This window comes from Sinocyclocheilus grahami, unplaced genomic scaffold, assembly GCF_001515645.1.
Source record: "Sinocyclocheilus grahami isolate Dianchi unplaced genomic scaffold, SAMN03320097.WGS_v1.1 scaffold555.1, whole genome shotgun sequence".
Taxonomy (NCBI): Eukaryota; Metazoa; Chordata; class Actinopteri; order Cypriniformes; family Cyprinidae; genus Sinocyclocheilus; species Sinocyclocheilus grahami.
In genome coordinates this window covers 557,819-575,018 of record NW_015505734.1, presented here as the reverse complement: position 1 = coordinate 575,018, position 17,200 = coordinate 557,819, and the positions used below count along the sequence as shown (strand labels likewise).

Genomic DNA, 17,200 nt, shown 5'->3' with positions numbered 1-17,200 from the left:
TTGTTGTCGGCTCTTTCTAAAACCCCCTCTCTCTCTCTCTCTCTCTCTCTCTCTCTCTCTCTCTCTCTCTCTCTCTCTCTCACCATTTCTTTTTTTTTATGTCCATGCTTCACTTTGAGTTTAGAATGCTGTGCCTTCTAATCATGCATGCAGATTTTTAGTGGTTTTGAGCAATGCTCCACATATTCCTGTGCTGAATAATAAAACAATTATGTGCAATTACTCATACATCCAATGAATATCAGCAATTGTTTTAGTTTGGATGTACAGTCGGCTCCAGAATTTTAGGCTTTGGTACGATACCAACTCTGATACTACTCGATATTACTATCTGACTGATATTAATATTAAATCAGACTGTGATAGATTAAACATGTTAACATGCAAATTTATACTATATACGTAATTTCCTTTTAGCTGGGATAGGAGGTTTTAGGTTTTAACATTGGAAAAAATGACACATCGCCTTTAACTTTGCTTTTTATGCTTCATGTCACACTGCCTGAATATCTGAACTGTGCTGAATATCAGCACATTGTTATCAGGTAACAAAATTTGCAATATATTGGTATCGTACCATTTTAAATCAGTGGTACTTTTTTTAATTATTTTTTGTATTTTGTATATCATGCAACCCTTTTTGTTAGAATAATTCCTCTGCAAATGCCTAAATCTGTTTGCATATGCTTCAATTTGTGTTCAAATGACTTTTCTCTCTTTTCCCATCATCTTTCTCTTCCTCTCTCAATCTTCATTCTGCTCTCAGCCTGTGCGTCTGACCCCTCAGAGGGAGTTCATTAAGTCTCTAATGGGGATCGGGAAGAGACTGGCCACTCTGCCCACTAAAGAACAGAAGACCCAGAGGCTCATCTCAGAGCTGTCCCTACTCAACCACAAGCTGCCTGCCCGGGTCTGGCTGCCCACGGCTGCTTTTGACCACCACGTGGTGCGCGTGCCCCACACGCAGGCCGTCGTGCTCAACTCGAAGGATAAGGTAAGGTTGTGCCGAGATAAGAATCCAGACTTTTGAAGTGGAAGAATTAATTAGTTTCTTCTAATGGGGTTTGAAAGACTCTTTCTTTCCTAATTTCACTTCTAAAGATTGTTATACTGTCTTTTTGTGCTTTTCCAGGCACCTTACTTAATCTATGTAGAAGTTCTGGAATGTGAGAACTTTGAGACATCAAGTGTGCCAGTGAGAATCCCGGAAACACGGATTCGCAGCACACGATCTGTAGAGAATCTTCCCGATTGTGGCATCACGCCCGACCAGCGTGCCAGCAGCTTCTCCACGGTTCCCAATTATGACAATGATGATGAGGCATGGTCTGTAGATGACATCGGAGAGCTGCAAGTGGAGGTACTCGGACAGAGCATCTGTAAGGGTAACAGCTACAGATTTGCTATTGTTAGAGAGCTGACCTTTGTTTTTTGTTCTTAAGCTTCCAGAGATCCACACCAACAGTTGTGACAACATTTCCCAGTTCTCAGTAGATAGCATCACCAGCCAGGAGAGCAAGGAACCTATTTTTATTGCAGCTGGAGATATCAGGTAGACTTGGAGATAATGCATCAATAATTGCAAACAGTAAGAAAGACAATACTAATTTAACTGGAATGTTTTTATTTTAGACGACGCCTGTCCGAGCAACTCGCCCACACCCCCACCACATTTAAGAGGGACCCAGAGGATCCCTCAGCCGTAGCCTTAAAGGAACCATGGCAGGAAAAAGTGAGGTATGTGTACGACATTCTTCACCATGGTTGGTTTTTTCATTCATTTGTTTAGTCTGATTTAATCATTCCTGTGTTGTTGAATAGACGGATAAGGGAGGGCTCCCCCTATGGCCACCTGCCCAACTGGCGTCTTCTGTCTGTTATTGTGAAATGTGGCGATGACCTGAGACAGGAGCTTCTCGCCTATCAAGTGCTGAAACAGCTACAGGTTGCACTCTTCATAATTTGTCTTTTAAAATGGGGTTAAATCTTGGGATTAGGGATGCACGATATTATCGGACTGATATCGGAATAGGCCGATAATGGCTTTAAATGTAAATATCGGCCTGATATGAAAAATTATGCCGATATGTCTTGCCGATAAGAGGAATACATGAACTCACATGTGCTCAGGTATGCTAGCGATTACATCACGTCAGCAGTGTGGTTCATTCTTGAAGCAAAGTTTTGCCTGAATGATGCATTTAAACTGAGAATATGCATGTACAGAATGACCCTTCCTGTATGATAGAGTAAACGGTAATAGCATGTGCAGTGGCAGCCTCCCCAAGTCCTAATGCCCACTCAGTAAGGAGTTTTAATTCCGTAGGGGGTGCTGTTGGCCTACTTCTAATAAAATGCAAGCAAAATACACACATAATATTTAGACTGTTTCTGATTAAATAAAGCCGTAATTGATGCCATAAAATCATGAGTATGTTTTGATTTCAAGTTCAGATGCTATAGCTTACAACAACATCAACAAAAAAACACAAACATGTCACTTAAATAATTTTGTATTTACTGATTTATTCATTAATGTGTAATGTTATATTTTGAAACAAATTATGAGCTCTTGATTCTATGAGAATTTTTACAGCTCTTGCTTTAGACCATTTACAAATGTTAAATCTTAAAATAAAATGTTATGGTTACCACTGCATCTTTCTGAAAAAAAAAATGCAGCGATTGAATATAGTTTATTTATAGTTATTTTCAAATCTTCAATGTACTGTCATTATAAAAGAACTTCATTGTTGTTTATTTAATTCTAACAAATAAGTTATTGTTAAAAACTAACCAAAATTAAAAAATAATCTGCTTATAATTTCTGCACAGGAGAGACTTGTTTTTTCCAAACAAAAGGAAATATATCGCTATCGGCCAAAATAAGTTGAAAAATATCGGCATATCGGATATCGGCAAAATCCAATATCATGCATCCCTACTTGGGATGCATAATATATCAATACCATAGTGGATATTGGCCAGTATTGTATATTTCATTGTGCTTGCTCATTTCCCCTATTTTTCACACTATTCATTATATTGTCATGATGCTAAAATCACTTGTAGACTTTATAATGATTGATTTTAGGTTTTAGTGCTTTTATTTTTAGTTTATTATCAGCTTTTTAAAAATGTAGCAGTTTATTTATTTTTTTTTTTAATATTGGTTCATCCCTAGTTATATCACATCATCAATTGTAGGATATACTTTTTAAATATATATAAAATTACAGGATATTATGTTTTAAAAATATGAATGTATATTACCGTTGAAAAGTTTGGGGTTGGTAAGATTTTTTAAATGTTTTTCCTATGCTCAAAGAGGCTACATTTATTGCAGCAGCCATTACTCCAGTCTTCAGAGTCAAGTGATCCTTCAGAAATCATTCTAATATGCTGATTTGGTACTCAAGAAACATTTCTTATTATTATCAATGTTGATAATGTGGCTTAATATAGAACAGTTTTCTAGGTCAAAATAAATGTATAAAGAAACTATATAACTGATATTTTCTTTTCAGGATTCTTATATGATTAGAAAGTTGAAAATAACAGCATTTATTTAGAATAGAATAGAAATAGAAATCTTTATAAATTAATGAATGTCTTTAACTGTCACTTTTGATCATTGCATCCTTGCCGAATAGAGTTATTAATTCAGTTTTTTTTTTTTTTAATCTTACTGACCCCAAACTTTTGAACAGTAGTTTACAATGTGTTTTTTGAAGTGAGGCCTCCTCAGGCATTGTTGCTATACTGGATCTTCTCACCATCTGTGGTCTTCCAGATTATCTGGGAACAAGAACGGGTTCCCTTGTGGATCAAGCCCTACAAGATCCTGGTCATCTCCTCAGACAGTGGTATGATTGAGCCAGTGGTCAACGCTGTGTCCATTCACCAGGTGAAGAAACAGAGTCAGCTTTCATTGCTCGACTACTTCCGGCAAGAGCATGGGAACTACAATACAGAGGAATTCCTTACCGCTCAGCGCAACTTTGTTCAGAGCTGCGCTGGCTACTGTCTCATCTGCTATCTGCTGCAGGTTAAGGACAGGTGAGTGAGACCATGCTTGAATCATGTCGGAAGAAAATTATTTGGATAAGTTATAACCACCATTTTCTCTTGTTTTTCAGGCACAATGGAAATATCCTGCTAGACTCTGAGGGCCACATCATTCACATCGACTTTGGCTTCATCCTTTCCAGCTCTCCACGTAACCTGGGCTTCGAGACATCTGCCTTTAAACTAACCAGTGAATTTGTTGATGTAAGTAAAATTATGTTTATATTGGATGAAGTCATCATTGAATGTAGAGAAGGATGTAAAAAATAATGATCAGCTTCTCCCAGAATTTTCAAATCTGTGCATCTCTTTTAGGTAATGGGAGGTCTGGATAGAGACATGTTCAATTATTATAAGATGCTCATGCTCCAAGGCCTCATCGCTGCACGCAAGCACATGGAGAAGGTCATCCAGATTGTAGAAATCATGCATCAAGGTATTGTTTGTCTGAAGCTTCAGGGGATGGAGCATCTTTGTCTTTCTATATTCATCTGAGGACACTTTATCATTCAATTTTTTATATGTTGTGCAGGTTCTCAGCTTCCCTGCTTCCACGGCTCCAGCACCATCCGTAACCTGAAGGAGCGTTTCCACATGAACCTGACAGAGGAGCAGCTGCAGGTGTTGGTGGAGCAGATGGTGGACGGCTCCATGCGTTCCATCACTACCAAGCTGTACGACGGCTTTCAGTATCTCACCAACGGCATCATGTGAGCGGTGGCCGGGGTGCACACGGACTGGAGCGCTAAAACTGGAAAAAAGGCTGTACCACTTTAAAAACCACTCCTAACGCCCGCTTCCCAAAACCACCCCTGTGTTTCTGTACCCTTCAGACTGATTAACTTTATTTTGTGCTCTTTTTGTTTAGTTTTTTTACCCTGACTGAAGAGGTCTTGAGCTGTGAAGTAACTGTTTGTCGTCTTTTTTCAACATCACCTTTCGTTTAAACCCTCCCTTTTTTGTCATGACGTCTTGCAGTACTCTGGATACCCAGAGTTGAGTTTTATCCAGCTTTCCAGTGCCTCATTTAAACACTACGCTGCTCTGTGACTCACCTGTGTACTGACTGACGTCAACACCCCATATTATCATCATCAGATTTTTTGGTTGCTATACCACTAATGATATATACTTTGGTTGAATAACATTCAGAATTTCAACACACACTCATGCAGTAGGGTGGAAAACAGGTGATGCTGTATCAAAGCCTATAAATTGCATTATGAAATGAGGGATTCGGATGGTAAACATTGCTGTATTGTTCAGCTTTGTGAAGTCAGTGTTACATGAACTGTTTAAGAGATCTTCAGCTTAGTGCCGCACAAGTAAGAGACCGTTAAGCCATGGAAGGTTTGCTTAAAGTGCTCTCATTTGACCCTGTGAGAAGCGCTTGAACGTGATGGGGTTAATGAAGCTTTTTAATTCAATATGGATGTGTTAAACGTCAAAACACCAAAGACAGATCAGTGACTCCACTAATCAAATGAGAGGTTTAATCTTCAATTCACATAGAAGACGACATTAAAATAATTAGGACTGAATTAAAATAACCTGGTCTGTTTTCTAGATCAAAATAAATGTATAAACTATTTTGAGTTTCCAAAGGTCTGGACTGAAATATGGTGGACTGCGAGATATGAACACTATTTATTGCCCTTTTACAGATATTTCATATGAAATGACACTTTCTCAACGTTCTCTGTGGATTTCATTTTGTTATTTTGTTTGGCACATTATAATCCTAGTCGTGCTAGTTTGTACAGCTAACCTGAATTTATAATGTGCATTTTTACAGCTGATCTGAGGTGGGCAGCCATGTATAAATGTGTGACTGAGCCACTGGATTTTTTTTTTTAAATATATATATATATATATAAACAGTGAGGAGTTGTTCAGAATCTGTTGCACAGGAGAAATGGAAAGGGCTATGAAAAAGCGAACACATTAAATCAACAGTCTTTCTTTGTTTTTATTTCCTACACATGTACAGGTATAAAATTCCCTGCCTAAAATTTCTAGTTTTTTTATTATAATTTTTCTTTATTTTCGTGGGCATGTGTTGAGCCTCGTCTTATTTCCCTGTGATATCAGTGCTTCTCTTAACCGTTTTAATTCATTCTCTTAGCGGGAGCCACAATTTCCTTTAATTTGTTTGCCTGTGCGAAGGCAGTTTAGACGTTGTGTACATTTTCAACAAGCTTTATCGTTTCTCTTTACTATTTTATACTTCTATTGTTTCAGCATCAAACTTTTTTTTGAAACTTGTAAAACGGACCAGCTCTTAAGATCATGTGAATAGCCTTCCTTGTGAATGTTCCTTTGTATAATAAATTAAATGTTCCCGTTCCACAAATTGTATATATTTTTTTTAAAGTCTTTTGAGACCCTGAAATTTATATTTTTTTCTTTTATTTTTGGTGCACTTGTTGTGAATATCACAATCCTACATACCCTGTCTGGGTGGATCACTTACAAAAATGTAATAATTGATAAGTAATAGTATTTAGTAAGATAATACATTTTCAAAATGCTATATTGTTACACACTGTTGTACAAAATACATTTTTATTGTACTAGCTGATAAGATGGAAGATGGATATCAGACAAGTCTTTTGGGACCCTGAAATTTATATTTTTTTCTTTTATTTTTGGTGCACTTGTTGTGAATATCACAATCCTACATACCCTGTCTGGGTGGATCACTTACAAAAATTTAATAATTGATAAGTAATAGTATTTAGTAAGATAATACATTTTCAAAATGCTATATTGTTACACACTGTTGTACAAAATAAATTTTTATTGTACTAGCTGATAAGATGGAAGATGGATATCAGACAAAAAATGATTTGCACCGAGCAGAGTAGTGGTTAGAAATTTTCTAAATAACATTTATTTTATTTCTACATTTATAAATAACAGAAAATTGTTGAGAGGCACTAAAATGGTTTCACCACACTATCTCCAGCCGAGGCCAGAGCAGAGGCTCATTTTCTTGCGTTTGTAGTGTGCTGTGATTACCTGTGGCACAGGTAAATCCGTTCAGGATCGTGGGGTGGCGCCGTTATGTGCAAGTATCTGCCATTCGTTCGCAACAGAAAGAAGGAAAAACTCTCCAGTACCTGCCTACACTTGCCGATGCATGGACAACACCCATAAAACCAATTATTTAATCGTTTCACAAGTGTTCCCGATACATGAAACACTATATCCAGGGTCATTTACGTTTTTTGGATAGAATTAAGAAATCGTATCGGAGGTTATAGGTGGAATATCAAATGGACGACTAGATAAATCCTGGAGTTTCACCTGAAGCTTGCAAGATTTCCTCGAAGAGTCCACACAGGACTGAATGTTATCAAGGGTGTGATACAGGAAGTGCCTTTAATCCATCATGGTAAGTGCTTTTAAAACCTGAAATAACCTGTTAAAATATCAATTTAAGTTGAGTTAAAAAATTAAGAGTTGCAGCTGACTAAATCTTGCTCACAACGCTAGCATTGTTCTATTGACCTGTCTACTACAGTACTACTACAACATAGAAGTTGCATTTTCACTGTCGACAAAACAAATTAATGTAGCGGAAGGATTTTAGACATTTATTTCATTGTTTACCTGTCTAGCAAAGTATATCCCAAATCATTAGTGTGGCCTGAAGAAACAGTCTAGCAGTAACTTCTGAAATACATTGTAGATATTTAGGTGGACAGTGTTTTGCCTGTCAAACACCATCAAATTCGGTTTTGGGACATTAATCTGACAAGAAAATGTAACGCACAATAACTTTGGAAATTAAAATATCAATTTAAGTTGAGTTAAAAAATTAAGAGTTGCAGCTGACTCTAAATCTTGCTCACAACGCTAGCATTGTTCTATTGACCTGTCTACTACAGTACTACTACAACATAGAAGTTGCATTTTCACTGTCGACAAAACAAATTAATGTAGCGGAAGGATTTTAGACATTTATTTCATTGTTTACCTGTCTAGCAAAGTATATCCCAAATCATTAGTGTGGCCTGAAGAAACAGTCTAGCAGTAACTTCTGAAATACATTGTAGATATTTAGGTGGACAGTGTTTTGCCTGTCAAACACCATCAAATTCGGTTTTGGGACATTAATCTGACAAGAAAATGTAACGCACAATAACTTTGGAAGTTCCTAGAATTCATGAGAGGCCAATGGAAATCCAATTTATTTGCACTATTCTGTTGAATGTCAGTGAAAGCACATAATAATGATAGTAATTTGAATTCAAAGTCGTTTTCCCCTTCTATTTAGGATCTGGGAGGGGAGCCCAAGTTTTCCTCAGAATTATTGTTAATGATTTATGCAAGGAGGAAATACTCATTATATTTATCAGAGATTACATTGGCCGTACTTAATTCTTAATCACCTGCAGAGGTGGACAAAGTACACAACTCCATTACTTGAGTGAAAGTACAGATACTGCTGGTCAAATATTACTCCATTACAAGTAAAAGTTGTAAAGAAAGATTTTTACTTAAGTAAAAGTACAGAAGTACTTGCTTTTAAAAGTACTTAAGTACCAAAAGTAAATTTCCTTTGTCAATGCACTGTAAAACCCAGCAACACAACTGTAGCTGTATAACTTTACAACAGCAACACTGCTTTTTAACTAAAAAGCAAAACAGCAAGATTCATTTGACATCAAAACAAAAAAAAATAAAAAATGCTGTCTAATCGCTCTTGTGGTACTTTGGTGTCACACACAGAACAGTCTGTGCAGTGCTGCTTCAAGTCCAACACCTATTGTGTTTTATTAGGAGACGCACAACAGTTCTTCTGTGGCTTTATAGGTAATATTTTAACACAATTTAGCAAAATCAGACAATATTGTGTCTAATATAAACCACAATATTAACTTCTTATTATTGAATTGTTGTAAATAAATATCACATTTGGAACTGGTCAGTGCTAAAAAAAATGCTGGGAAATCTCTTCATGTAGCCCTACAAGTGTGATTACTGATAAACTGTCTGAAAAAAAGAAAGTCACGTTTTAGAGAGAAAAAAATCACCCACTGACCAAAGCTGCTACATAGTAACGACTCTCTACTTTGAGGATCTTGATAGAAATGTAGTGGAGTGAAAAGTACAATATTTGTCTTTCAAATGTAGTGAAGTTAAAGTCATAAGTTTCCAGAACAAATAATACTCAAGTAAAGTACAGATACTCAAAAAGTGAACTTAAGTACAATACTCAAGTAAATGTACTTAGTTACTGTCCGCCTCTGATCACCTGACTAAGCATTTGCATTGTTTATGGCTTGAGGGTGAGAAATATGGCTCACATTTTTTTGTTTTGTTGTACACCTGCACTGCATATGACATATGTGCAGATTTAAGGTTTTGTTGTTGTCATAGTCCTGTCCTCTCAAAGTGTCCGAGGTTTTACCGCTTCACAAGTCTTATGAAAGTGCTCATAACAGAGAGTATTTTATAAATGTCATTTCCTCCTCTGTGCATAGTTGCTGGCTCGTCGTTAATCAGTATATTCTTACACTTATTAACCCTTTAATCAACTTGTTAACTTATTAATTCTGCTGAACACCAGCCCTCTTGTCTAACACAGTGCCGCCAACTGTATAAAGTAGCAAAATGCATTTAAATAATCTTTATGTAACCCAATAGTGTGTCAGCATTCATTCATTTCACAGGTGACCATAGAGATATGTTTAAATGAATAATTGCTCTCTCTCATACAGGGGAGCAAAGAGAAATATCACTGGCAGACCCAGAATGTGAAGGTCAGTGGTGTGGACGACATGGTCCTCCTCTCCAAGATCAGTGAAGATGCCATCACAGAAAACCTCAAGAAAAGATACATGGATGACTTCATTTTCGTATCCTTATGTCTGTAATGAACAATAATTATTTGGTTATTTGGTCTGGCATACTTAAATATAAATACTTTTTTTCCTCATTAATGTACACACAGCACCCTATATTGACAGAAAAACACAGAATTGTTGACATTTTTGCAGATTTATTAAAAAGAAAAAACTGAAATATCACACAGCTGGACTCAAATGAAGGTGTAGAACCATCTCAAGGATGATCAGAAGAAATGTACAGCACCCGAGTTAAATATATGAGTGTCACAGCAAAGGGTCTGAATACTTAGGACCATGTGATATTTCAGTTTTTCTTTTTTAATAAATCTGCAAAAATGTCAACAATTCTGTGTTTTTCTGTCAATATGGGGTGCTGTGTGTACATTAATGAGGAAAAAAAATAACTTGATTTTATTTTAATTATTTTAATGATTTTAGCAAATGGCTGCAATATAACAAAGAGTGAAAAATTTAAGGGGGTCTGAATACTTTCCGTACCCACTGTACGCTACAGTTGAAAAGTTTGGCGTCAGTAAATCATTTTTTAAAGAAATTAATGCTTTTATTCAGAAATGATGCATTACAGTGATCAAAAGAGATAGTAAAGACAGTTACGAAAGATTTGAATCAATTTCAAATCAATTTAGTTTTTTGAACTTTTTACTTGTCAAAGAATATTTTGTTTCCACAGAAACATTAAGCAGCACCATTTTCAACTGATAATAATTCGAAGTGTTTCTTGATGAACAAATCATCATAATAGAATGATTTTTGAAGGATCGTGTGAAACTGAAGGCCATCACAGGAATAAAACACATTTTAAAATATATTTTCAAAAAGAAAACAGTTACTTTACATTGTAAAAATATTTTTATTTTAATATTCTTCGATGAAATAAATGCATAATGTTGCGCATAAGAGTCTATATCATATCTGAAAATTACAGATACTTGGGCTTATTTGACTTGGACCAGAAAGAGAACATTTTAAAATATATTCAAAAAGAAAAAGAAAAAACATTTATCTAGTATCACAGGCAATTATGTGTGCCAATATCTGATTAAGAGAATTGTGTCCCTTTTCCCTGCTCTCCAAATGTAATTGACATGAAAAAAAAAACTGCTCATAGCTCATCTCACATCTATTTTTGTCAACCTACCAGCATTTGTTTTTGCCATAACCACAACTCTTTAGACATACATTGGTCCTGTGCTGATCTCAGTGAACCCTTTTAAACAGCTGCCGTATTTCACAGACCGTGAGATTGAACTGTATCAGGGAGCTGTAAGTACAATATACATTTTCTATTAGTGTCCAGTACATAATGCTTTACTGTACTATGCCATAAATACATGGATACTAATAAATGAAGATAATGTTCAGATGAATAATCATTCCCGCAGGATAAAGGCCCGTTCACACCAAGCACGATAACTATAAAGATATAGTTCTAAAAATCGTTCTCAATATTAAAGAATAGCATAGTTCACACCAAAACTATAACGATAACGATACAGAGGAATGATATCGTTGTGATCACTTTCCAAACGATTTTTTTCCAGCTGATAAACGATAAAACACTGACAGCCAATCAGAATCCATCCTACTGTAACAAGCTTAAGAATTTAAAGCGGCAGATGCATGTGCGCTTAGAATAAACAGACGATATCGTTCACTGGTGTGGACGCTAATATCGTTATCTTTATAGTTATCGTTCTTGGTGTGAACAGGACTTAAGTCAGATTGAGCAGAGCAATGTCATTGCATGTCCGGTCTTGCTGTTGTGCTTCCAAAAACTGCCTACGAATCTGTATTTGTTAACATCTTTCCCTGGATGGCCAAATCATAAAAATCATCAAAACTGCATATGTAAATCAGGATGTGGTACTGGTTACGGAATAATGCCTCTACCTCGATTTCATGCAAATGTGACGTTTAATTTTCCAGGACAGTAGTATTAGACCCCGCGATGTGTGTGTATTCTGTCATTCACAGGCACAGTATGAGAATCCCCCCCACATCTACGCTCTGGCCGACAATATGTACCGCAACATGATGATTGACTCAGAGAACCAGTGTGCCATTATCAGGTCAGGGATCAAGGATCTGGCGTCCACACCCTGAGACACCTTTAAAGTATTTGTATCGCATCAAAGGTTTGCATTATATGTGATCTGAATGTGTTTGTAATACAGCGGAGAGAGTGGAGCAGGAAAGACAGTGGCAGCCAAGTACATTATGAGCTACATCTCCAAAGTCTCAGGAGGTGGAACTAAAGTTCAGGTGAGGCTATTATCTGCTAAATCAGGGTTTCCTAAACGGGGGTTTGTGAAGGAGGGTTTAATAAAAAGCGAATAATTAATTTTAATATATTCATTAATTAATAATGAAATATAAATATAATAAAAATAAATATAATATTATATAATAAAATATATTAATTATATATAAAAAAATAATATATAAATATATATTAAATATAATAGTTAATAAATAAAAATGTAATATAAAATAAAAACAATTCAATTCAATTACTAAAACAAGATGAACTATTTTATTTGTTGACTTGGATGTTATGTGACCATTAACCAAACATCAGAAAACCGTGAACATGCAAATTTGTTGCTAAAATATTGAAATATTAACTTAAAATCTTAGGGGGTGCTTCAAGTACATATTTTAGGTCAGACAGGTTTGACTAACAAACAGGTTTGGGAATACCTTTGTTAGAAGGCCATTTGCTTAGTGAGAGCCTGATTGAACTCAACTCAAAATTCATGTGAACTCATGGGTGTGGTTGTTTCTTTTGTTAATATTGCCCAAATTCTATTCTCATTGTATGTGAAATGTAGTGCCTTTGAAATCACCTAGACAATTATCTGACAATGATCTCTTTGTTCCTCTGTGACACTGAACAGTGCATTGCCAGTCAGCATCAGTAACTATAAACCTTTAATGATTCAAACTGTTTTTCATAGTTTAAACCAGTGTTTCCCAACCGGTGTATGTTCATAAAAGCAGCTATTATATAATATCCATTTCTGATGTCGGCAATAATTAGAGATGCACTGAAATGAGTTCACCGCTCAGGTTTCACTTTCACGTGGTGTGACGCTCTGCGTATTGTCCGCTCTATGCGTGTGTGTGCTCCGCTCAGTCGCTCACGGCCGATGTGAGTGCTCCACTCATAGACCATTCATGCTCATTGGAACAGCAAAGTCCACTCAAAAATCAAGCTGACAGGAAAGTTTTTTTAAAGTATCATATCGAAGTTAGAAATTCAAATATTTTGACAAAATTAATTTTGTAGGGTGCCACAAATTTGTTAAAATTTCCAAAGGGTGCCGCAACTAAAGAAAGGTTGGGAAACACTGGTTTAATCTAATAAAGTGTTTAACGTACATATCTTACATGGCATACTTAAATTGTCTGTGATGTATTGTTGTTTCCTCTTTTAGCATGTTAAAGACATCATTCTCCAGTCTAACCCCCTCCTGGAGGCTTTTGGGAACGCAAAAACTGTCCGCAACAACAACTCCAGTCGCTTTGTAAGTCTTGCTGCAATGATTTGTCTTAAAAGAAAAGTATTTTAGATCATTTTATTACTATTTTATGTCTGATCATTTTATCCCATTATTTAGAGTCAGAAATTATGATTATTTAAAAAATTAATTCATTTTAAAAATACATATAATATTTTTTTATGAAATATATACCTTATAGATATATCTTGTTACTGAAAAAATTATATTGAAATTTTAATTAAATCATATTTTTAGTATTATTATTATTATTATTATTTAAAGGAACATGTAAGTCTCTCTGCTGTTTAGTCTCTAGAATCGGTGTGCTATCCAGTTCTAAGAATGTCATTTGGAACATGCTGGTTCTTAGCATTTTATAGCTTGTTGGCTGCAGGATTTGATTGTAGGAGTGCAGTTTGTGTGTGTGAGTGTGAGTAGTCTGTGAAGTTGTAGTTCACTAGGCTTTACTGTTCATTTTCTTTTCTGCAGCAGTATGCCAACACATGCATATGCGATAATGTCAGTGCACAAGCTTTAAGTTCACTGCATAATATGTTTATTTCATACCTCAGGGAAAATACTTCGAAATTCAGTTCAGCCGAGGAGGAGAACCTGATGGTGGAAAGATCTCCAACTTCCTTTTGGAAAAATCCAGAGTAGTGTCTCAGAACCATGGGGAAAGGAATTTCCATATATATTACCAGGTAAAGCTGTAAACTCATGGAAACACTTCAATGAAAACGGCATTTCAGGGTGTGATGTGTTGTGTAAGCTGGCAAATTGTTGTGTGTCATGTTACGGCAATGTGATTTAATCTAGTTAAGGCCAATTGTGGATTTTATTGTGTCATATTAGTAGCTTACTAAATCAGGTCAGTTTGGAGGATTATTGAAATAGGATAAAAGTCCTGTAGGTTGTTGTTGATACCACTGTTTTTCTGTATCAGCTCTTGCAAGGAGCCACCAAGGAGCAGAGAGAGAATTTAGGCATCACAACCCCTGATTACTACTTGTACTTAAACCAGTCCGACACCTACACCGTGGAGGATGTTAATGACAAAAAGGAGTTTAAAGACACAATGGTGGGTGTGAAGCATTGAATCCCCTAATAGAAACCTTCTGGTTGTGTTCCTGCCATTCAGTATAAACACTCTCATAATGAAAAAAAAAGATAAAGATTGCATTTTTAGGCTGCCATGTCTGTGGTCGGCCTGTCTTTGGACGCACAGGACACCGTGATGCAGATTGTGGCTGGAATCCTCCATCTTGGCAACATCGCTTTCAGAGAGGAGGGCAACTATGCTGTGGTGGAGAGTGCAGACTGTGAGTTTATGCTTACATTTTATTCATTTACCAGTATGTATATCCGATTCCAAGTGAGAAGAAGGACAAAACAAGCCATTCTTGAGGAGCTTGTGTAAGGATATTTATCTTAGCTACATAATGTATTCACTTTCTCACTCTGCTGCAGTCCTGGCATTCCCGTCTTACCTGTTGGGAATCAATCAGGACGGTCTAAAGAGCAAACTAACCAGTCGCATCATGGACAGCAAGTGGGGTGGCAAAACGGAGACTATTTCTGTCACCTTGAACAAGGAGCAGGCCTCCTTCACCCGTGACGCCCTGTCCAAAGCCCTGTATTCTAGACTTTTTGACTACTTGGTTGATGTGAGTCAATTAGAATTTTTAGAATTTTAATTGTCTAAAATAATATGTTTTTGTGTTCCTATGGTGGGTGTATTGACCCAAAAGCTTTGGGTCAGTATGTTTTATTTTGCAAAGAAGCATTAAAGGGGTCATATGATGTTGCTAAAAAGAACATTATTTTGTGTATTTGGTGTAATGAAATGTGTTTATGTGGTTTAAGGTTCAAAAAACACATTATTTTCCACATACTGTACATTATTGTTTCTCCTCTATGCCCCGCCTTTCTGAAATGCGTCGATTTTTACAAAGCTCATCGTACTGAAAAGCGAGGTGTTCTCTGATTGGCCAGCTATCTAGTGCATTGTGATTGGCCGAATACCTCAAGCATGTTACGCCCTTACCATACTGTGATGCCGTGTCCCGACGCGACATAATTACTGATTCTAATGATTTATGCTGTCTTTTTACTGTGTTGCATTGCGTATCGCGCCGCGTAAACATAAAACCATGTCTGCATTTGTGATCGGAGAAACTTATAGAAACACTTATAGAAACAACCTTTGTGCACAGCCGGCATTGTAGGCTACTCTACCAGGATCAGGAAACAGTCCTGCGTAAAATGCGCTGCACACACCTGAATATTTGGGTTGAACTGTTCTGGAACAGTGTTGTAAATACAACTTAACCACTGATTTCTAGTTGTGTCCTCATTTGGAAGGCCAAACAAAGTAGTTTCGCTTTCACGACGAAACACACAGCGTCTCCACGACAAGGCGGCGGCGGCAACAACAATATCACAGCGAGAATCAAAGTTATGCCTTCCTTCTTTGCATGAACATTTGGGCGGTGTTATGCAAATCTTCCCACACAGTGACGTAGACATGTGGGGGCGTGTTTAAACGAGGCGTTTTAAGAGGGCGTGGCAGAGTCTTCACTTTTATAAAGAATATCTCTTTATTGATAAAATAGGGTTAAGAAATTCAGGAATAAATGGTAAAAAATCACATTTTATAAAATGCACCTGAATGGTTGGCAGTAGTGTAGGTGCAACACTTACTCCTACTGTGGAAGAAGTGTGTTTTCCTTCCACTATACACTGTTGGTTTGACATTAGTTGGCCGTGATGGAATATGTGGAATATTTTCACATCTTTTGTACTGACTTTGTGACAATAAAGACATTTCGAATGTTACAAATAAATGCAGCCTTGGTGAGTGTAAAAGTCTACTTACTGACCCCAAACTTTTGAACGTTAGTATATGTCTGAAAAAGCAAAAGAAAAGTAATTTAAATTAGTTTGTGCTTGTATTTGAAGGCCATAAACAAGGCAATGCAAAAAGACCACGAAGAGTTAAACATCGGAGTTCTGGACATCTATGGTTTTGAAATCTTTCAGGTGAGTTAATTTATGTTTTCTACATGCATCTCTTCTTTTTATTCGTTTTATTAATTTTATAAGTAACCACATGCCTTTGCCTCTCTAGAAAAATGGATTTGAGCAATTCTGCATTAACTTTGTGAATGAAAAACTGCAGCAGATTTTTATTGAGCTCACACTAAAAGCAGAGCAGGTGAGAATAATGAATAATTTATGAGAAAGAAATGAGAATACTTTTTAATAAACATATACACACAGAGGTCTCTAGGGAAATGTTTGCTGATGTTTTCCATCTCATTTGCAGGAAGAGTACGTACAGGAGGGAATCAGATGGACCCCCATTGAGTACTTTAACAACAAAGTTGTATGTGACTTAATTGAGTCCAAATTGGTGAGTTTACACTTTGTAGTTATTCTGCATCAAATCGATTGTCATATGCATAACAACACCGTTCTACTAATGGCATCTAATGGGCACCTTAATAACCCAGAATCCTCCTGGCATCATGAGCATCCTGGATGATGTGTGCGCCACCATGCATGCAAAAGGAGAGGGTGCAGATCAGACTCTGCTGCAAAAACTGCAGTCGCAAATTGGCACTCATGAGCACTTCAACAGCTGGAACAAAGGTTTCATAGTGCACCACTATGCAGGCAAGGTAAGAGACGCTTTTCAAATGTTCAGATGGAGCTCTATATATAGGTAAATGTCAATTTAGAAAATAT

General features: G+C 36.6%; 1 protein-coding gene and 1 pseudogene across 4 annotated transcripts in view; both read left to right on the top strand.

Moving 5' to 3' along the window:
* The window catches only part of LOC107556110 (phosphatidylinositol 4-kinase beta-like), a 26,640-nt gene extending 20,226 nt beyond the window's left edge, over window positions 1–6,414 (top strand). For all 4 annotated transcript variants that reach the window (XM_016239148.1, XM_016239146.1, XM_016239147.1 and 1 more), the window contains 9 exons: window positions 767–994; window positions 1,133–1,360; window positions 1,443–1,552; window positions 1,633–1,737; window positions 1,822–1,945; window positions 3,794–4,059; window positions 4,140–4,272; window positions 4,384–4,504; window positions 4,601–6,414. In XM_016239148.1, coding sequence (XP_016094634.1) covers window positions 767–994; window positions 1,133–1,360; window positions 1,443–1,552; window positions 1,633–1,737; window positions 1,822–1,945; window positions 3,794–4,059; window positions 4,140–4,272; window positions 4,384–4,504; window positions 4,601–4,782 — 1,497 coding nt within the window. In that variant the 3' untranslated portion in view covers window positions 4,783–6,414. The remainder of the gene's footprint in view (window positions 1–766; window positions 995–1,132; window positions 1,361–1,442; window positions 1,553–1,632; window positions 1,738–1,821; window positions 1,946–3,793; window positions 4,060–4,139; window positions 4,273–4,383; window positions 4,505–4,600) is intronic.
* Window positions 6,415–7,120: 706 nt separating this feature from the next.
* Window positions 7,121–17,200, top strand: part of LOC107556111 (unconventional myosin-Ie-like) — an 18,433-nt pseudogene continuing 8,353 nt past the window's right edge.